The sequence below is a fragment of the Spermophilus citellus genome, assembly GCF_964194105.1.
Source record: "Spermophilus citellus genome assembly, chromosome: 4".
NCBI classification, from domain to species: domain Eukaryota; kingdom Metazoa; phylum Chordata; class Mammalia; order Rodentia; family Sciuridae; genus Spermophilus; species Spermophilus citellus.
The window spans coordinates 156,836,215-156,858,215 of NC_138185.1; the positions used below are offsets into that span (position 1 = coordinate 156,836,215).

Sequence of the window (22,001 nt, forward strand, 5' to 3'; positions counted from 1 at the left end):
TGCCACTTCATGACATGACATAAACTGGAGGCAATGGATTCATCCTGGGGATTGATTTAAAGAGGCTGGCTGAAAAAATCCTTGCTCTGCTGGGACTGTTAAGCTGGGAATACGGGAAGTTGGAGCTGTTAGTGATCATCTTTCCTGGTTGTATGGACAGAATCATTTGCAGGAGGAGAAAATGAGGAATGTAGGAGAGAGAAGCAAAAGAAAACCAACAGGTGATGCAGAGGGGGAAGGAAGAAGAGAAAATATAAGTTTGATAGAAAATACCATAGGTAGCCTATTTTTGACATTTGGGGGGTTCAAAGAACTCATTCTAAATGTGTGACTTTAGTCAGACAATTTTGGACAGCAGGTTGATGGCCAAAGATTCTTATTTCCTCCTCCTCCTTCTTCATCATTAGCTAGGATCTGACTATGTGGCCCAGACTGGTCTTGAATTGTGAGCTCAAGTGATCCTCTTGCCTCAGCTTTCTTTGAAGTTGGGACTACAGGCATGTATCACTGTACCATGCTAGATGCTTCTTTTTAACTAGGGCTCCTCCCTTCAATTGTGTCCTGTATCGTACTCTCTTGTATTCTCAGAACTGTGATCTCTCTCCTCTCTTGATACCCATTCTAAAAAAGCCCTCTTCTTGCATTCTGTCTTCTTTTCTCAGCATGCTTTCTCTTTCCTGTTCCAGCCAAAACTCTTGAAAAAAAGTGTTTTCTCCTAGTCTTTCCACCACCTTATTTTTCACCTCAATCAACTCCAAATGGCCTTTTACCCTCACCCGCTACTGCAACTACTCAAAGATTACCCAGAACCTGTCCACTGCCAACACCACCTTGTCCTTGCTTAATCTCTTAGCATCACTTGACCTAGCTCATCATTCCTCCCTGCTTGAACACTTTTTCTTTGATTTCTACAATGCCAGGACACCATATCCTTCTAATTTTCCTCCTACACCCCTGGATGCTGCTTCTGAAGCCCCTTGCCTGCATCTCCTCCACCTGTAAATGTTGGGAGTTTCCGGTGGGCTCTGTCCTGATTCTCTTCCTGACTTTTCCCATAGCAGAATCCCACCCACTATTCTAGTTTCCATTACTATCTATATACACTGGCTTCTAAATTTATGTTTTTAGCTCAGACTGCCCCTCTGAGCATCACAACCACCTAGTCAATTGCCCAGTTCAGATTTCCACTTACGTGTATCACAGATATATCAAACTCGACAAGTTTTAAATTGGACTCTTCATCTCCTCCCACAAATCTTATCCTCCTGCAGGCTTTCTTAACTCCTTAATGACTTCTAAATTCACTCAAGCCATTTTCTGCAAGTCAGCCTTGATACTTTCCTCTTCCTCATTCTCTCCATTCAATCTATCCCCAAGACTTCAATTCTACCTCTTAACCACTAAATCTATTTACATTCATCTCCATCACCATCTTTCCTCCTTTTGGTGTTGGCAATGTCCTCCTAACTGCTTTCCACAAACCCATGCTTTTTCCTTCCAATCCATTCACTGCATGGCCCCAGAGATATATTTTCAAACACAAATCCATCTGGGCCTAGCTTTGTTTGACAGCCTTCTGGGGCTTCCAGTTGCCCAAAGGTAATGTGAAAAGAGTTTCCCATGACCTCCTACTCTGTTCATATGCCTATATTTTCAGGCTGATTTTATCTAATTGCCCCTTGCTTTTCTTGTCTTCAGCCACATAGAGTCCTCTCTGCTCCCAAACAGGTTAAATCATCCCTTTTTTCAGGTTGTCTGAGTGGTACCATACAGGGTACAGTTGAAGGGAGGGGCCCTAGTAAAAGTGTTGTTCACTTCTTCAGGGAATCTTTGCCTGATCACCAATGCAGGCTACATTCTTCTATGGCATCTTGAGCTTTTCCTTTACTGTACCCTACACACGTCATCTTCTATTTATTGTTTCTCCTTCCTATGGGACTGTAAACTCAGGGAGGGAAGGTACCCTGGCTGTCCTTCCTCCTATGACTCTGGCACTACTGTCCACCTCGATGCCTAATTGGCACTGGTTGATGGGTTATATCCCAACCCTGGGGCAGCTGTGCAGGAAATCTTCAGTGGTTCTTAAAGTTCAGCTCTTTGGAAGAGAAGGTGACAGTTGACCCAAACTATGAACTTAATCTTTTCCCCTGGGGCCCTAGGGCCAGAAGGTAGATGTCCTCTGGATGTCTTTACTTTATAAGCTCCACCTAAAGCTATGGTGACTTTAGGGGGATGTATTGTATCCCTGCCCTTCTCTTTAAAGAAGCTTTGGTGTTTTCAAGACAGGCCCTCCCCCCACCAATCCATTGTTCTTGTTTTCATTGTATAGTGTGCAGTTATTTCTGGCTAGTCCTCTATTCATTAGTGTGAAATGGCCAAGATTCTATTCAGAGAACCCATTAGGACACTGGAAGGAGGGGGCTAAAAGAAACAAACCACCGCCAAGAAAACCTATAGCAAGAGAGAGAGTAAGTATCTTAAGGATGGTGGAAGGAGACCCTCATCGTTAAACAAAATACATGTATGAAGATGTGAATTTGGTGTCAACATACCTTATATACAAACAGAAATATGATAAATTGTGGTATAAAGGTGTATTGTAATGCAAAAAAGAGATCTCATGTATAATGGCATAAATTGGCATGAACATACTTTATATACAGAGTTACAAAAAATTGTGCTGTGAATGGATAATTGTGATTGTAATGCATTCCATTATTGTCATGTATGTAAGAAAAAAAAATAATGGCCTAGACTTTATGGAATATACATTGGTTTATATTCCAGGCTGGCCCTCAGGGAGCACACCCTTCGTGCAGCAGAGTAGACCAAAGTCCTCCCAGGGGACAAAACCTTCAGGAGCAGTTGGTGGGAAGGATCAGAAGGCTGCTCATTCTGACAGCAGTAACACACTGTTCTTTGAAGAGGCAATTTTTCAGCCGCACGTGTTGGGGGACAGCCTGTGCATGAACATTTTCTGACCTTGCCAGGCAGGGCTGGGTGGACCAGGAACCACTCCGTAGAGGAAGAGACTTATTAGATCTCGGCCCAGTCTGTCTCTAGAAGAACCGACCTTTCCTGCTCTTTGTGCAAGGAGACACACCTCTCTGAGGAAGGAGGAGGACAGGATTTCCATCATTACTAACTGCCCTATTAAAAACAAAAACAAAAACAAAACAACTGTGTAATTACCCTCAGCAGGAAAGGCTCACAAACAGGACGAGCCATTCCTGTAAAGATTAGGAAAAAAAAGAATCTCCCCGTCGCTGTGCTCCTGCCTTCGGCCAGGGCTCTCCCGGAGTGCCAGGCACAGTCTGTCGCAGAGGGTAGGAGGGAGGGCTCCCCGCTGTTTGTCTTCCACATCCTGCAGACCTTCCAGTCCTCCCCAGCCCTTCCCCTATGCCTCAGGTGTTTGATCGAGCTCGCTCACGAACCCTTCCCTTTTTTGGATCGCTCCTGGGGTGGCCCCTAGCTGGCCGAGCGCGCCAGACCTGGAGAGGGAGAAGGGAGCACGCAGCGAGGTGCGGGCGTTGGGCTCCGCCGCCGCGTGCGCCGGGGCACCCCACCAGCCGGGCTGGGTGGCGGGCTGCGCACCACGCCCCCAGGGTGCGGAAGGCGCGAGGAGTCGGCGCTGGGGTTCGGTGAACTTGAAGACTGGCGGCGGGAGGTTGCTGCTCGGGATGCGGCGGCAGCTGCTTCCTGGTTTGAAGCTCGCCGAGTGGGGGAGAGCGTGAGCCCGCGGAGGCGGGGGCAGGAGGAGAGGCAAGAGGAGGCGGGGGAAAAGACGCTTGGGGCTGGAGCGAACCGGACGGGTCGCTCTCCCAGGAGAGGAGCTTCCTGGCCCTGGAGAAGGGGCGAGTCCCACGCGATCCTCCGGGAAGCGCCGCGCGCTCGAGAGGAACGGTCGAGCTTTCCCGGCCCGCGGAGGGCTCGGCGCCGGGCTCCCCTCCTTTCCACCTCGGGAGTAAGAGAGGGAGGGAAGGAGGGGAGGGGAAGGTCCCACGGAGGAGGCAGAATGGCCGGTCGAGGGGGGCTTTGGCGCTGCTTTTCCCTGGAGCTGCCTCCACTCCTGCGGCTGCCGCGAGGGCTGGCCTGAGCCAAGTCTCCGCGCTCTCCGGTGCGAGCCAGCGCGGCCCCCTGGGGCCAGGGCAGCAGCGCCGGCATGTCGTCCGGCACCATGAAGTTCAATGGCTATTTGAGGGTCCGCATTGGCGAGGCGGTGGGGCTGCAGCCAACCCGCTGGTCCCTGCGCCACTCGCTCTTCAAGAAGGGCTACCAGCTGCTGGACCCCTACCTGACAGTGAGCGTGGACCAGGTACGCGTGGGCCAGACCAGCACCAAGCAGAAGACCAACAAACCCACGTACAACGAGGAGTTCTGCGCTAACGTCACCGACGGCGGCCACCTTGAGCTGGCCGTATTCCACGAGACACCCCTGGGTTACGACCACTTTGTGGCCAACTGCACCCTGCAATTCCAGGAGTTGCTGCGCACGGCCGGCACCTCGGACACCTTCGAGGGCTGGGTGAGTAGCGTGGACTCCTCCTCTTTCTGTCCACTGGATCTCTTCTTCCATTACATTTTTCAAAAATCGCCCGGGTCCCGCTTCCCCATTGCTCAGCATCACAGGGAATTCCCTCCAGACTTTGGTCCTCTCCCAGATGGCCGCGGCACTGGTGACGCGACCGCGGTGGGTGTGTGCGGGCGCAGGTGTGTCTTGAGGAAGCCGGCCTGGACCTGGTCCCTTTTCAGAACCGCGGTTTTGGGCTAACGGGAAGCTGGGAAGGGGCTAAGGTGGTCACCTCCCTCCTCCCAGACTTTGGGTTAGGCATCCCAACTCTCAGCCCACGGGTAGATAGGAAGGGAAAGAAAAGGGTGATATGAAAGTGCTCCAAGCGCTTCTTAGGAGAAAGCCATACATTCTCGCGAGTATTATTCATAGTGTTTATGGATACATGTTGGTTCAGCCGTGCAGACGTGCACACGTGTTTCAGCATGCACATCCATTACATCCCAGAGGTACAGAAGCTACACTGGCAGGGATCAGATTGCCTGGGTTTGCATGTTGGCGAAGTTTTATTGTTTAGCAGTTTTCCAAGGAGATGAGCTTTTCATGGGTTAGCAACTAACTTCAATCTGATACGTGTGAGTTGTGCAATGTGTAGTTTCTGCAACTATGGGTCTGAGAAGAGACTACCAGAGCTCCTTAGAAGACTGTTGACCGCCCTGCCTCCCCGCCATCACCTGCTGGTTTTTCTTTGTATTGACACGTCGCTACCGGCAACTTCTCACTTGCCTCTCTGCTTTCTGCATATTTCCCATGAGGCCAAAATTCTGCTGAAGATAAACTGAAATTTCTAGAGCACTCTACACAGTCTAGAAATGCTTTTGCTTCTTAATGCTAACTCTATCCTTGATGAAAGTGGTCTTGTTTGGCAAATTGCCGTACCCAGGTTTGAAGACTAAGGAATTTAATGGTTTAAGTTGTGGAAGGGGTCAGTTTTGAACCCAGAATGGGAATCAGTATTGGAAATCTCTTTGAAATTAATAAATGATGAAATCAGATGGATAATGATGAAGATTCATTTAGATTTTTTTGTTTTATACTTTGGGGAATTAGTAATTTCACCATGTGTTCTCTAAAATTAGAGATGGCTTGCTACCCCCTCTTCCTCTCCCCTCCCTTCTCCCTTCCTTCTGTCCTTGCTTCCTTTTGTGGAGCACTGAGGATTGAACCCAATGGCACTGTACCCCAGAGCTACATCCCCAGCTCTTTTTATTTTTTTATTTTGAGTCAGTGTCTTGCTGAGTTGCCCAGGCTGGCCTTGAGATCCTTCTTCCTCAGTGTCCTGAGGATAAGGATCTTATACCACCATGCTCCAGGCTAAAATCCACCACTTTTTTTTTTTTAAATGTACTGAGGATTTAACCCAGGACCTCATGCATTGTAGGCTAGCACTCTACCACTGAGCTACATTCCCAGAGACACCCCCCCTGTCACTTTTTTTTTTTTAAGAATTCAACTTTTTAAAATGTATTTGTTTTTATGTGGTGCTGAGGATCCAACTTAGTGCCTCACACATGCTAGGCAAGTGCTCTACCACTGAGCTACAACCCTAGCCCTCCCCTCCACCTTTTTTAAACAGAGGTCAAAAACCATCATGGCTGTTTAAGCACAATCATCAAATCATATTGAGTTCATTTTTCTTTAACCAACTTACTTTGTGGAATTTAGAAGTGAACTAGAAAGGAATGACTAAAATACATGCATTTTATCCTGTGAGTTTCTGGATATGAAATAGAAGTGAGCATAGGAATCTGAATGGATTTACTGATTAGTGTCTGACTAGGAATTAGGTTGGGCAAAGTTCTATAGGAACTAGGTTCTGAGATAGGGTGGTACAGATGAGCCAGAGGTCATGAGAAGCTTGTCTCTTTGGAGAGAGCCTAAACTGGTACTTCTCACTCATGGTTTGAGGATTTGAATCACCAGGGAGCTTTGCGCCCACCTCCCCAATTCTTTTTTTTTTATTATTTTTTTATTTATTTTTTTATTGTTGGTTGTTCAAAACATTATACAACAGACATGAGTATGTCAATATGTAAATCAATGGAAGCGTAACTGATGTGATTCTGCAATCTGTATACGGGGTAAAAATGGGAGTTCATAAAAATGGGAGTTCATAATCCCCAATTCTTTATTCTGGGGATTGAATTAGGGCCTCTGCATACTAAGTAAACACTCTGTTGCTGAGCCACATCCCCAGCCCTTTTTATTTTCTGAGACAGGTTCTCACAGCTGACCTCCTTATTGTGATCCTCCTGCCTTAGCCTTCTGAGTAGCTGGATTTGAGGGCTGTACTACAGTGCCTGCTAAAGATCCCTACTTTTAAAGACTCTAACTAGGAAGCTGTAGCTGTGGTACCCAGCAACAGTACTTACAGGATTCCCAGGTGATTCCAATGTGCAGTCAAGGTTGAGAACCTGTAGCCTAAATGAAGACTAAGAGATAAGGACTGAAGATGGGAAGATGCAGGTCACTTGACTAGGTGGTGTACAGAGCTGGGTATTATACCACTGGATGAATAAAGATTTAAGTGTAAATTTAATTTCTATAATTGTCTAAAATAATTACACTTAAATGTTTAATACAACCGTTGGTGGTGTTTTGGGAAACATGAATGTTTGATAGGATAGGTTTAGCATTTAAATAAACCAACAATTTGTCATGCATTTATATTCAGTTAGAGGAGTGTTTTTTTTGGGTTCTAGGTATTTTGAAACTGAGGATACGGTAGATATTGTTTATTTTTGTTAAAAATATTCGAAAATATATAGAATGCTTACTTTTTAAACTATCCTTTATAGGTTAAAAGGTTCTTTGAGGGGCTGGGGATGTTCCTCAAGCAGTAGCACGCTCACCTGGCATGCGTGCGGCCCTGGTTCGATCCTCAGCACCACATACAAACAAAGATGTTGTGTCTGCTGAAAACTAAAATAATAAATATTAAAAAATTCTTTCTCTCTCTCTCAAAAAATATTTTAAAAAATATTTAAAAGGTTCTTTGAAGTCAGAATTATAGAAATTCTTATCTTTGCCATATAAAAATGAAATATTTAGTTTATTCAGACAGCTACATGTGGAATAAGTGAACTTACTCCACAATAAATTTGTGTGTTGCAAGTGAAACGACAGATTGCTAACTTATAAAAAAAAAACCCAAGCAATTTCATTTTTCCTACATCATAAGAAGAAGATCTAATGGTAGCTTTATTGTAAAACAGAAGATACTTTTATTATAAGACTATTGTTAGGCTTTCTTGCTTATGGTACTTTCTACTATCAAGAATATAACCATTAACATTGGTTTTAGTGTAAGTCCATTGGCATTTCTGCTAACCTTGATGGGAAGAAAGCATTAGATCTATTTTATGCAATATATACCTAGTGCCAAATTTTTGTTTACAGACTTTCTCTCTCTCTCTCTCTCTATATATATATATACACACACACACACACACACACACACACACACACACACATATACATACACACACACACACATCATTTTATTCAATCCATATAAAACCCAAGGAAGTGGTGGGACACAGTTAAAGGAGTTCTTAAATGGAAATTCATAGCATTGAACACTTAAATTAGAAAAGAAGATCTTGAATCAAAGACCTAAGTTTCTACCTAGAAGACTAAATTAACCTAAAATAAGTGGAAAGAAGAAAATTATAAGGATAACAGAAATCAGTGAAGTGGAAAATAGGAAAATGAAGCAAAGAGCTGGGTTTTTAGAAATAAAATTAATAAACCTCAAGCCAGAATGATGAAGGAAAAAAAAAAGGCAGGACAAAAATTACCAATATTAGGAACAAGAGAAACATCATTGCAGATCGAGGATAATGAGGGTATATTATAAATAATTTTGTGTCAGTAAATTCCACAATTTAGATGAAATGAACAAATACTTTGAAAGATGCAAACTACCAAAATTTCCTCAAATGACTTGAATAGCTTTATATCTATTAAAATAATTGAATTTGTAGTTAAAAATCTTTCACAATGCAACCTCAGCTCTCAGATGGCTTTACTAGTGACTTTTATGTTCATTTAAGGAAGAAATATTATCAGCTCTATATGGACTTTCATAAAATAGGAGATAATTTATTCCCAACTCATTTCATAGGTTGACTTTATACCAGTAATACCATTAAACCCAACACAGATGAAGACATTACAAAAAAGAAAGCCACAGACTGTTAGTCAAGAACATGATGCAAAAATTCCTAAGCTTTACCAAATCAAATCTAACACTATAGTAAATGAATAGTGTCTCTTGATCAAGTGCAATTTGTGTGATCAGTACTTCATGGTTGATTTAACGTTTTCAGATTAGTCAGTGTATATTAATAGAATAAAAATGATCATCTCAATAAATCAGAGAAAACATTTGACAAATTCAGTGTCCATTCACAATAAAAATTCTCAGCAAATTGGAAATATGAGGGAACTTATGTAACCTGATAAAAGAAGGACATCTGTGAAAAGCCAACAGGTACCATCTTAGTGGTGAAAGAATGAATGTGATCAGGATCAAGGCAAGGATGTCTGCTCTTTCCACTTTTGTTCAACATAGTTCCTGCTCAGCAGGAACTAAAGCAATTTCAAGAAATAAAATGCATGTAGATTACAGAGGAAGAAGTAAAACTGTATTTATTGGCAGAAAAATGTAGAAAATTCTAAGGAATCTACAAAAGAGCTATTAGAAATAACAAATGAGTTTAGCAGGGTCTCGGGATCCAAACTGAAATACAAAAATTGATTTCGTATCTATGGGCTATCAGTGAACAATTGAAAACTGAAATAAAAATGCTATTTATAAGAACATCAAAGATATGAAATTGGATAAATTTGATAAAAGGTGCAAGACTTTTCACTGGAAAGGACAAAACATTGCTGAGATGAAGATATATAAATGGAGAGAGAAATACTGCATTCATGGATGGAATGATTCAATATTATTAAGAAATCAATTCTTCTAAATTATTCAATAGATTTAATGCAATCCCAACTAAAATTGCAGTGAGTTTTGTCATAGAAATTGACAGACTGATTCCAAAATTTATATTGAAATGTGAAGTACCTATACTGATCTAAGAATAGTTTTGAGGGAAAAAAAGTTAGGGGACTTACACTGTCTAGTTTATTGTCAATTATCATAACCAAAACAATGGGAATTGGAGTAAAGAATGTCTTATAAATCAGTGGAACAGAAGATGGTTTAGAAATAAGATCCACACAGATAAAACCAGTTGATTTTTTTAGTAATAATTTTTTAATCTTTTTTATTTCATTTATCTTTATGTAGTGATGAGGATTGAACCCAGTGCCTCACACGTGCTAGGCAAACGCTCTGCCACTGAGCTATATAGCTCCAGCCCAGATCAGTTGATTTTTGACAAAGGTGCCAAGAAGACAGTTCAGTGGAGAAAATATTAATCTTTTCAATAAGTATTACTTGAACAACTGGATAGTCACACACAGAAATATAAGCCTTGACCCTTATTCTCATACCATTCACAAAGATTAATTAAAAATAGATTATATTCCTAAATGTAAGAATTTGTCAAATTTCTGTAAGAAAACATATAAGAAACTTTAGAAACTCTTAGTCGGGATGGGGATGTGGCTCAAGCGGTAGCGCGCTGGCGGCCGGGGTTCGATCCTCAGCACCACATACAAAACAAAGGTGTTGTGTCTGCCGAAAACTAAAAAAAAAAAAAAAAAAAAAATTAAAAAAAAATATATAAAGAAACTCTTAGTCACTTTAATTCAGGAAAAACATTTTTAAATCACACACACACACACACACACACACACACAAACACAAACCCAACTTTTAAAAAAGCAAAAATTTGGACTTTATCAAAATTAAAAAATATTGCTTTCAAAGGATGCTTAAGAAATTGAAATCATAAGCCAAAGACTCAGAGAAAATACTTGCAAGATATAAATCAGACAAGGACTTTTAACATAACTATATGAAGGAACTCTTAACTGAATGAGAAAAATACCCAATTTAGAAATGGATCAGCTGAGGGTACAGTTACAGTGGTGCATGCACAATCCCAGTGGTTCCAGAGACTGAGACGTAGGATTGCGAGTTCAAAGCCAGCCTCAACAATGGCAAGGTGCTAAGCTACTCAACTCAATGAGACCCTGTCTCTAATAAAATACAAAATAGAGCTGAGGATGTGGCTCAGTGATCAAGTGCCCTTAAGTTCAATCCCCAGTACCTGTCCTGCCCCACCCCCCAAAAGAAAATATGGATCAACTATTTGAATAGGCACCCTCTTGGCAAATAGCACATGATAATATACTTAAAATCATTAGTCATTAAGGCAATGCAAATGAAAACCAAAAATAACAATATGCTCCCACTAGAAAGGCTAAAATTAACAAGAATGAACATAACAAGTGTTGATGAGGAGCAACTGGACCTCTCACATGCCGCTGTTAGGATGTCAGATGGTACAGTCATGTTGGAAAACAGTTCATCAGTTTCCTAAATTATTGAATATATACTTACTATGTGACTTATCTCTTCTTAAGTATTTACCAAGAGAAATGAAACCATGCATACAAAAGCTTGTCTGTGAATGTGCGTAGAAACTTTATTTGTGAGAACTCCAAACTGAACACTTAAATGACAACCAACAAATGAATATTTAAACCAATCATGGTACATCCATACTTTGGAATACTTTCAATCAGTAAAAAGTGGTGAACTATTGATAATATGTAACAACATGGACAAATCTCAAAGTAATTAATGCTGATTGAAAAAGCACAGACCTCCCCCCGCTTCTGCCAAAAGAATACATACTGTATGATTCAATTTATTCAACTATCTTGGGAAATGAAAATGAGTCTGTAGTGATGGGAAGCTCATCAGTAGTTGTCTGGGAATGAGGGGTAGGGGTGAAGTCAGGATGAATTCCAAAGGAGACATAAGCAGCCGATGGTGGTGTGGGGGGGGAATATAATCTGTAGTTTGGTTGTGATAATGATTTCACAGTTATATGTATGTGTCAAAGCTTATCAAATTGTTCAATTATGTGCATGCTATGACAATCATGCATCAAAATGGCTATAGGAGAAAACAATAAGGATTTATCATTTTCTTTTTATAAAATCTATAAACAGATTTAAAAAAATCTGTTAAAAAAGATGCTAGTAAATAGCAGAATTATATTTGAACCAAGCCTGGCTTTTGAAGACTGCATTATCGTTTTAGTGCAGAAAACATTTTTCAGAGTAGGAGTGTAAAAAAACCAGCATTACAATAAAACAAATTTATTAAATTAGTTTCTGGTCTTTGGATACAGTTTCATTTTCTGAATTATCACTGTCAAGATTTTTTTTTTCTGCTTCTAGAACTTGTTTATTTTGCATAATTTCTTGGACTGGTGAAGACTGAAGGTTTGCCTAAGTTAAAACAGTTTCCTTCTTTTATGTATTTGCTCTTGATTTGCTGACTTTTCAAATGGGGATTGGCGTCTCCTACTTAATGCTGAGCGCTGCGGGGTGCGGGGAGCAAGGAGGAGCTGGAGGCTGCATCATGGAAAGACCTTGGCGCCCCCTCAGGAAGGAAGCACCTTCTTGGCGGGATCCCAGGCTGTTTTCCTGTTCAACCCTCCTGAAGACATTCTGTTCTCTGCAGCCCTGTAGGACTGTTTTCTCTCAATTTCTCAGTAAGACACTTGTTTTGTAGTCCTGTCAGGTAAAGCCACCAGGTTACTCCTGAGCCATTGTTAGCCGTTCCTCGATTCCTGGATCTAGGAGCATGAATTTATAGCACTGGTATTCTACCAGATTCTCTATCTAGTGGCTCATTCTCTTATAGCTTATAGTTCAATTATTCATTCTCATAATTATATTTTTTTTTTTTCTGAGCCAATTTGCAAGGAGTCCTAACACTGACTAACCCACAGTGTCTTAGAGGAAAAACTCATTCTAGAATCTCGAGGAAGGTCTATTCCAGTGTACGTGAATTGTATTGGTTATATGGTGTCTTTCATTTCGCTGCAGTGAGGTTGGCTTCTCCTCATCATGCAGGTTGTAGCTTAGATGTTTTCCCTCAGGAGCATCTTCCTGGCCATGTTACTATCTTGTCATCCTTTACTGTGCTCATCACTCTCTGAGATCATTTTGTTAATTGATTTGCTTATTACATCTTCCTCCTGTAGAGTATAAACACCTGGAGAGCAGGGACCCTGCCTCTCTTATTCACTGTTCTAACTCCAGCAACATGAGCAGCGTCTGGTACACAGTAGGCGTTAAATATTTGTCAAAAGAATGAGATTTGATGTGCTTTCTGGGATAAGTAAGGTATATGTGCTCTGGGAATGTCTTTCTGGAAGTAGTTTATTCATCTTTCAAAAAGAAATAACTGCAAATAATTGGGGAGTAACCATCATCACAACATTTCTTTTTAAAATTACCTAAGACATTCTAATACGTACATGAAAGACTGGGCCAGATTTTTATGCCCCTTGAATATGGTAATGGTTGAAAATTCTGTGGATGAAAAATTCCCTGCCCTTTTCCTCTTAAAGCACACTTGTAATTCCAGTGGCTTGGGAGGCTGAGGCAGGAGGATCATGAGTTCAAAACCAGCCTCAGCAAAAGCGAGGCACCAAGCAACTCAGTCTCTAAATAGAATACGAATTAGGGCTGGGGATGTGGCTCAGTTGTCGAGTGGCCCTGTGTTCAATCTCTTGTACTGCCCCACCCCTGCCCAAAGTCTATGATTTTTAAACCACTAATATATGGTAAATTCCTGTGATTTTTCAATCCCAATGTTAAATTTGGGGTGCAGCAAGAAAAAAACCTCTTAAAGGCTGTGCTTCAGCCTTGGAGAACTAGTGAGGTAGGTGGGTGGAGCATGAATCATTTATCTTATGCAACTCTTAGCACAGTTTGGGTATCTAGCAAGTGTTTAGAATGGCGATTAGTGGTGATGGTAAAAGTGCTGTACGTTTTTATGAGATGGGTAGCATTTACTCAGAGTAAGAGAAGCACCTTGGATTTTCTGTAGTCTTTTTTCTAGTTTATAAAACAATTGTCAAGATCATATCTGCCCTGGGGTGCCCAGTTTGGGTTTGACCCTCTTCCTTCCTGTTGTCTCAGGATCTCCCATGGCCTCCCTGCCTTCCATCCTGAAAGAATGGCCGTGTCAATGGATTGGCCTCACATAGAACTGGGATGCATGTGGGAGTTCAGAGTATAATGGAATGGCTCTTGAGGCAGCTAACAGAAATGCCAATCCCTAGGTGAGCCTTCATTTACCACCAAGTCTCTCCTGCCTGGAGAGTCAAGCTGACCAAATAGACATGGCCCATTCTCTGAAGGGTCTTGTAGTTCCAAGTGAGAGATAGATTGGGGACAAAAAAATGAAAGCAACCAGGACGTTCTAGAACAGAAGTAGATACTCCGATGCAGGTAAGCAGCTGGTTTGGGAAGAAGATCAGGAACATCTTCCTGAGAGGGAAGATAGCTGATTCTTAAGGCCCCAGCATCGGCCACAGCCTACTTTACTTAAACCATGGAAAAAATCTTTCCTGAAAAGAAGAAAAGGAACTTTTGACCTGATAATGCTCTCCAGAGAGACATCACAGGGGCCCTGTTGAAGGGTAAATGTCTCTGACCCACAGATGTGTTTCCATCTTTGGAAAGTTTGGGAGGGAACTAAGTTTGTGAACAGGTACCCTGCCGGGACTTTTGACAAATTCCACCGTATTAGAACCATCAAATACTTACAGTTTTGTATGGATCATAAAAGAATCATAGATGTTGAACAGAAGGATCACCTAGTTCAGAACCACCACAATAAAAAAAAAAAATAAAGCCTGGCAGCTCTTAGGCCCACAGACAGCCTGCAGGTGTATTCATTTGGCACAAATATTTTTAACATTGGAACTGAAGACGTTTAGTGCCACCCAGTTCACTACAGACCCCACCACTCCCTATTGTCAAACCAACCCTCTTGACTCATTACCGTGCTCAAGGTTTTGAGTTTGTGACACCACAGCTCAAGCCTTTGTTTGCAAAATGTGGGAACCAAAGCTCCAGCCCAAGCATTACTAGTGCTCTGGCTCACAGGAAATGTGACACACACACATACTTCATATCTACTTGTATATTTACAAAAATGTAGATACACTTATTTAGATTTATTTAGATATGTATTAATTTGTAAATAATTCAGAGGCATATTTTTTAGATTTATATATGTATGTATATGTGTGTGTGTATATATACACACACACACATCCTAAAATTTAGAGAAAGCTAGCTTACTAGTACATATATAGGGTGTTACCTTTTATTGCCAAGTAGTATTTTATTAATTATCTCATTAAAAAGACTCTTTTTTTTTTTTTTTTTTTTTTTTTTTGGTGGTACTGGGGATCAAGCCCAGGGCCTTATGCAAGCTAGGCCAATGCCTCTTTGTGTTTAGCAAGCAACTTCCAACAATATATAAGTGTTATCCATATTATATGGGAGTCGGGCGAGTTGGGCTCAAGGCATGACTTTGTCACTGATCAGCTGGGATCTAAGGCAAACCTCCATTTATCAGGGTCTCAGTTCCCTGACTTATATTATGAGGGGTTGCACTAGAGTAGCTCTAAGGGCCCTTCTATCTCAAAACCTTCTGTCTCCATTGAATTAGGCAGTCACATCCTTTCTTCCATTTGGAATAACAGGCTTGGTTTTAATTTATTTAAAATGAATTATGTGTTATCAAAGTTAGTAACTTTCAAAAAATCAGTTGGCCCAAATCTAAATTGTTTGGAGAAGATTTAGTGTGTATCCCAAGTGACTTGCTCAGTCCTGATGGTGATATTGGTATTATTTCCTTGGCTTAGAACCAGCCTTAAGGAAATACAGTGGGTCCTCATTTCAAGCTATGCAGTTGTATTTTCTTAATTTACACTAATGCACTGCTTGCTCTGTGGAATGGTTGTAAGTTATTCCCGGTTATCTCGTGTCAGAGAGAGACTGAGAATCCCACTGCTTAAGCTCTTGCTAGAAGCCATTCTCACTAGCACAGTAATTAAATCTTTGTAGTCCCAAAGTGTCTGTAGCCACCAGTCTATATATTCACCCTAGGTGATGACAAAGACTATAAATCACTTGTTGGACAGACATTTTAATTAGATGGAGGAATGAGCCCAAGGGTATTGGCTATCACAGTGTTTAAATGCTGTGCTGAAGAATTTTATGAGACAGGAAATTTTTGTTGAGAATCATGGCACTATCCAGACTGCTTTATCGAGATTGTTACATTTGTGTGTTTCTGTAGCACCAGTAAATTAGAGCAATGATTGTGGAAGCTCATGGGACTTTTGTAGTAGGAAGACCACTTAACAAGGGACTCACTAGCAGTGCTTTTATTACATGCTGCCTTCTTGACAGCTCCTTTGATTTTATGTTTTACCTTTTCATATCATTGACCTCACAGGGAGAGAAATACTTAATAGGTTACCAAAGGTGTTTAGTTTGTACTTGTGGTAAGAAGTGAAGAAATTTGCCAGAGGATAGAACCATAGTGAACATGAGCACCTCATAATTGCTTTAATAATGCAAGTCATTTGGGGCCAGTGTGAGCATGTTCTGTATCCACCCCTGGATACCCAATTTCAGACCTAGGCCTTATTTTTCAGGAACCTGAACCCAGACCACAAAACTGCATTTTCCTTTGTAAATCATACGTATCCCTTATACTTGCATGGCATGATCTTTGCATTTCTCTTGGCCTCTGACCTCACACTGGACTTTTGGTTTTCTTGTCACAGGGCTGGGCAGCCTGAGTGCTGTGCCCCTATACAGTGTCAGAGTTCAGTGGTTTCAATTAGGGTTCCATTGGACAATGGACATTTTGCCTTTCCCCTCTGTCTTTTGGAGATTGTTCTGCTGATACTGTTTGTCATGCACGTGTTGACATCATTCCCTAAACAGAATGCATGTACTAAGTTTTGGGCCTCTTAGATGCTTTAATATGTATTTCTTTGTTTCATTGTGGTATAGAAAAGTTGAGAGCAGATTCCCAGTCAAACAGTGCTTCTCAAAGTATTTCTGAGCTGTGGATCCTTTCTTTTTTTGGTGGAGGCAGGTACTGGGGACTGAACTCAGGGGCACTTGACCACTGAGCCGCATCCCCAGCCCTGTTTTGTATTTTATTTAGAGTCAGGGTCTCACTGAATTGCTTAGCACCTCTCTTTTGCTAAGGTTGGCTTCGAACTCGTGGTCCTCCTGCCTCAGCCTCCTGAGCCGCTGGGATTACAGGTGTGCACTACTGAGCCTGGCTGTGGATCCTTTCATTGATGGTGGAAACAATGAATGCTGTTTCCAGAAAAATACACATATGTGCACATTGGAACTGTGTCACCAGATTAGGGGTTCTCTGAAGCTTGACATGGACATAGGGTCTTAGGTGAAGTCATCCCCACTAAAAGGTGTGAAAAAATAAAGCTTTTATTAATTTCTAACTCTTAAGGCCTGATTCTAATATTTTCCCCTACATTTGAGGACATTTTCATTTTAGTTACTTATGTAAGACAGTTAACTAGTAAAAAAAAAAAAAGCTGTAAATTTTAAAGACATAAAGTTGTACATTAAAAAAAAAAAAAAACAAAAACGCATTCTCACCTAGTTCTGGCTCCTGCTGAAATACACTAGATGATGACCCACTTTAGGACCTATTTGGTTGTGTTATTTAGGTATTTTCAAAGCCTCTATTTTTGAAGGGGTTCTTTGAGGTTTGCAATAGATGACAAGTTAAAAAAAAAAAACTAGGACAGTTTGAGTGACCTCGGCTTAGTCTGTTTTAGTAATATAATCTTTTCCCCTGTAAAACTAGATAGGGTTTATTTGTTTTATAAACTTTTTCTTAAAGCATTTATCCTTTTTTTGCAGCTATAATAGGCAGCATAGTGCTCCACTGTGTTAGTCCAAGAGAGAATGATGAGTGATGATTGTCTGCGCCTCTTAACATCTGAGTCCAGGTCTTCTATGGCCTGGGTCCCTCAGGCCAACTACGTTTTCTGTTCTTCTGTTGAATTCCACTTCCCCTCACTGTAAGGTTGGAAATAACCTGAAGGTGGTGGACACTGAGCTGAATGGAGCAGCTATTAGTCAGAGGTGAAGCTGGAATCCAGCTCTCTGGACTGGAGGCCAGGATCCTTGCCTTACTGCAGGCTGGTGGTACAGGCAACAGGAAAGCTGTCTCATCATGGTTAGGTGTTTATGGAGCACCTGCTGGGCTGTTCCAGGTGTTCCTGTAGGGCAGAGAACACACACCCAGCACTGTGACCCTCACAGAGCTGCTGTCCTCACATGAAAGGAGTCCATCCAAAGCAAGCAAACAAATGAAAAAGAAAATAACACATGGTATGTAGGTACTAGGTGGGAAATTCACACAGGCTGATGTGGTTGAGGGAGGCAAGGCAGCTGCTTACCTAGAGTGGTTAGAGGAGAACACACAGAGAGGGTGACATTTCAGCTGAGACCTGAGTGACAAGAAGCAAGCAGCCGTGTGAAGATTAGAGAAGGCATTCTGGGCAGAGGGAACAGCTCACGAAAGGTCTTCAGGGGAAGCAAGCTTGGCATGTGGAAGAACAAACAGAGGGTGGCAGAAAGAGGGGATGGCAAGCTCAAAGCCTTAGCCCAGCTTCATAGGAGCGTGAACAGTGAACACATCCTTTAGTCTCTGAGTTTTCTGGTGCCAACGTTGGCTGCCTTATAAGCTTGGTGCCACAATTGGATTTCATACATTAATCATACCCTGCACAAAATAAGCCCCCAAGAAATGGTAGCCTTGGTTGCGTTTACTCTCCCAAGGAAACTGATATGTTGACAAAGACCTTCTGAAAAGATCACTGTGGCCAAGGAAAGACACCCTGCAGGTTGCCTTTAGGACATCTCACTTTAGGAGGGGGAAGGGTGGAGTCTTGTGTACCCCTCAAATGACATCGCAGAGGTATTGGCTCATCTCTGTCCTCTTCAGTACCATGATAATGGAGAAAGAAAACAAGTCTGAAGTTTATTCCATATTTTTGAATTTCTGAAAGGTATATTGTCTTCTATGTGCTCATAAATATCAATGGAAAATTTAATAGTTCAGAGGGATCAGGGTAACTTGTATTGCAGTGGTAGAATTAATAGGGCCCTGAACTGTTTTTATTTTTTTTTTATAAAACTATAAGTTTATAGATGTGAATTAATAAACATAGTGCCCCAAATCCTAAAGGAAGTAGAACCCCAGCCATTGAAACTAACTAGATAAAATTGATTCTTGCTTACTTCTGAAAATTCACTTACTTTGTTGATTATAATTTTATAAATTAAATCTTGATAATTTTGCCATCATGATTTTGAGTAACTTTGGGTAATGCCATTTTGGCTTCTCCCTGAACATTTCTGACTTTACCTTCAATATCCATTTGGTCTGTTTTTAATGTAAAAAGGCATATTAGCATTTGCCTATGCCACATAAATTAGGATGCAGAATATACAATTATGGACTAATAATACACAGATGTAAGCTTTGAGAAATATTTATTGGACAACCACCATAATTATCAGTGCATCATAGTGTGATGGTTTGATGTCACCCAGATTGGGGTTCAACTTATTAATTAGTTCTGCCTCTTAACAGAGGTCATTTAACCTCTAGGAGCCTCAGTTTTCTTATCCTCAGCATTGCATGGTCACTGGGCTATGCGGGAATGTAGCAAGGACTTTCATAAGGCATTAAGCACGGCCCATGACTCCTACTACCACCATGGAAAATGTTATCAGTGTCACCATCACCACCACCACTCGACCCTCAGCACTTAAATATGAAGTCATGGCCCAGCCCTTTTCTGAAATTAACTTTGGAAACAGTAAGATATTTACTTACATAGAATTTGAGAGTTAGAAGGGATTTTTGAGCCTCCTGTTTTGTTTATTTATTTAAGATTCTGGAAAGCAAATCAATAGAATATGTCTAGGTACCAGAGGAAGAAAAGGCAGCCTCCTTATCCTGAAATCATAGGGATTCAGGGATAATTTCTGCACATATGTCCACTCTGAGAGATCTTGTAAGGAGCATGGGAAAAGGAGCTGGAATTACTATATAGCTACAGTGTTGCCCAGTTAGTCCATGGAAAATCTTGGAAGTGGAATCTGTTGGTTTGTTCATCCAACATTAGACATAGAGGGTTCTGAGTTGGTGCAAACCAACGAACAAGAAAAAAAGTATAATATTTAGTTGCAAAGGACCTGAAGGAGCCCTTTGTAAAGCTGGAGTGAACACTTTTATTGCTGAAATTAAGGGAAATGATGGTAAACAGCCTCTTTCAATTGGCATTAAAAGAGGTTTCTCTTCAGTTTGAACATCTCATAGTTGTTGAACACGAATTGTTTGGTCAAGCTTGCAAGGAGGAAAACTCTAATTTTAAAAATGCATCATTTGAATGTGGATTTCTGGAAGAAATCAAGGGCACCAACAATTTTGACTTAGTTCACAGAAAATCTGAAGTTTTTTTTTTTCTTTTTTTTTTTGATAGATGCACTCATTTTGAAGTTGAATATTTTTACTTTTGTCTGTTGACCAGCCACTTGTTTTGGGTCCTCCATGTTTCACAGTTGATTTTAAGTTTGAGGTTCCTGAACTGCACATATTTAATTTTTCAGAACAAAGGTTTCACTGGCTGCATAGGAAGGCATAACAGTGTTTGTATTTGATGTTTAGAACAGCCTTGGTTTGGGTGGTTCAGAAGTCTTTGTTAGCTGTTTGACTGTGTGGAGAATATATTGTTTTTGAGTCTCCCTGCTGGGCCTCCACACCTTCTTATCATGCACATCCTGTACCTGAGTTGTGGTTGTATTGATTTGCTGGGGCGCTGCTGTTGCAGATGTCTGGGGTGAATGAGAATGTGTTTGTGGGTGTCTGCCCTCACTTTGGCCCTGAATTGCTATTTCAGCCCTGAAGTTCTGTCTGTGTAAACACTAGGGACCCTCAGCCTCCCCTACCCTTCCTGGCACCTGGCAAAGTACCATGCACATGGTAGGGATTCAGGAAATAATGTTAGAAGAAATTCCTCATTGTTCTTATGTCTTGACTTTGAATAAGGATTCAAACACTATCATTGACACTCTTTGTTAAAACATTTTCCCTTTAAAAATTTGTATTTCAGGGCTAGGGCTGTAGCTCAGTGGCAGAGCACTTGCCTAGTATGTGTGAGGCCCTGGGTTCGATCCTTAGCACTGCGTAAAAAAACTAAATGAATAAAGGCATGCTGTTCATCCACAACTATAATTGTTTTTTTAAATTTGCATTTCAGATACAGACATGACTACAGGCTTAGGAACAGTGTTCGTTTTCAGATAGAGTGAATATGCCAGAATGGTTGTTATTCCCTTGATTATTTAGGTAAGTGTAAATGACAGGTGAAAGGACTAGCCAAATCCCAGGCCCCCCAAATAAAACATTAGAACATTAGCAACTTTTGTTTGGGCCATAAGAGCTGGATTTCAAAACAGGAAAGATGGAGAGATTAAGTCATCACCTAGTGTACCAGATGTCAGGAATATATTAATGACAGCCTGCCTTTTTTTTTTTTTTTTTTTTTTTTTTTTTAGAATAGGACACCCATGAAGGGCATGAACTAGATTAAGGTACAACTGTGACCTTGAAGTGACAGTAGCTGTGTAAACTCATTTTCCTTAAAATACCTTCTTCTGGCAAAATAAGTGACTCCTGAAGTAGCCTTGCAAGAGCTCCAGCGTTCATCTTCCCTTTTTACCTCTGAACTGAGTTTCGGATGGGTGCTGGTTGACTCCTTCTGCTGTGATCTAGTCCTGCAGAACTTCTAGTGGCCCATTCTCTGTTGTACTTCATAGTGCAGTTGTTCATTCCTAGAGGCTGGCCCTTGCCTGTCTCCCCAAATCCATCTCCCACTTTGTCTTAATGCCTGGTTCCAATAGAAAGATTAGGTTTTCTTGCCTCTGCTCATGTTTAACTCAATCCTCAGTAAATATCAGAGGAGGAGGGCGGTATGCCTTTGTAATTTGTGCAGAAGGACTTGTTGTATAATGTTAGAAAAGGTGGGGGGGATAAAAATTCTATAGGAAAAAAAATATGCCATTTTCTATGCGACTACAAACACCACCTCAAATAGACCTGAGCATGCACAAGCACACAGCAACACACACTTCCATGTTTTAATCCACAGCACTCACTGAGAGCTGCTGTGGCCAGAGAGCATGTCTGGTGCTGGGGTAAAAAGCTCAAGGAGCTTGTGCTGTGGTGGTGGGGACGCACATACCTGCAGTTTCATTGCAGGGTGATTAAGGTCAGGAATAGAAACATATGTAGGATTTTGGGGACTGTGTGCCTGAGCATTCAGGGAGGACTTCTTGAAGGAGGTGATGCTCAAGG

General features: G+C 41.3%; 1 protein-coding gene across 1 annotated transcript in view; it reads left to right on the top strand.

Annotated features, from left to right (window-relative positions):
* Positions 1 to 3,665: 3,665 nt before the first annotated feature.
* Positions 3,666 to 22,001, top strand: part of PRKCH (protein kinase C eta) — a 226,141-nt gene continuing 207,805 nt past the window's right edge. The window contains exon 1 of the mRNA XM_081292216.1: positions 3,666 to 4,525. Coding sequence (XP_081148342.1) covers positions 4,163 to 4,525 — 363 coding nt within the window. The 5' untranslated portion in view covers positions 3,666 to 4,162. The remainder of the gene's footprint in view (positions 4,526 to 22,001) is intronic.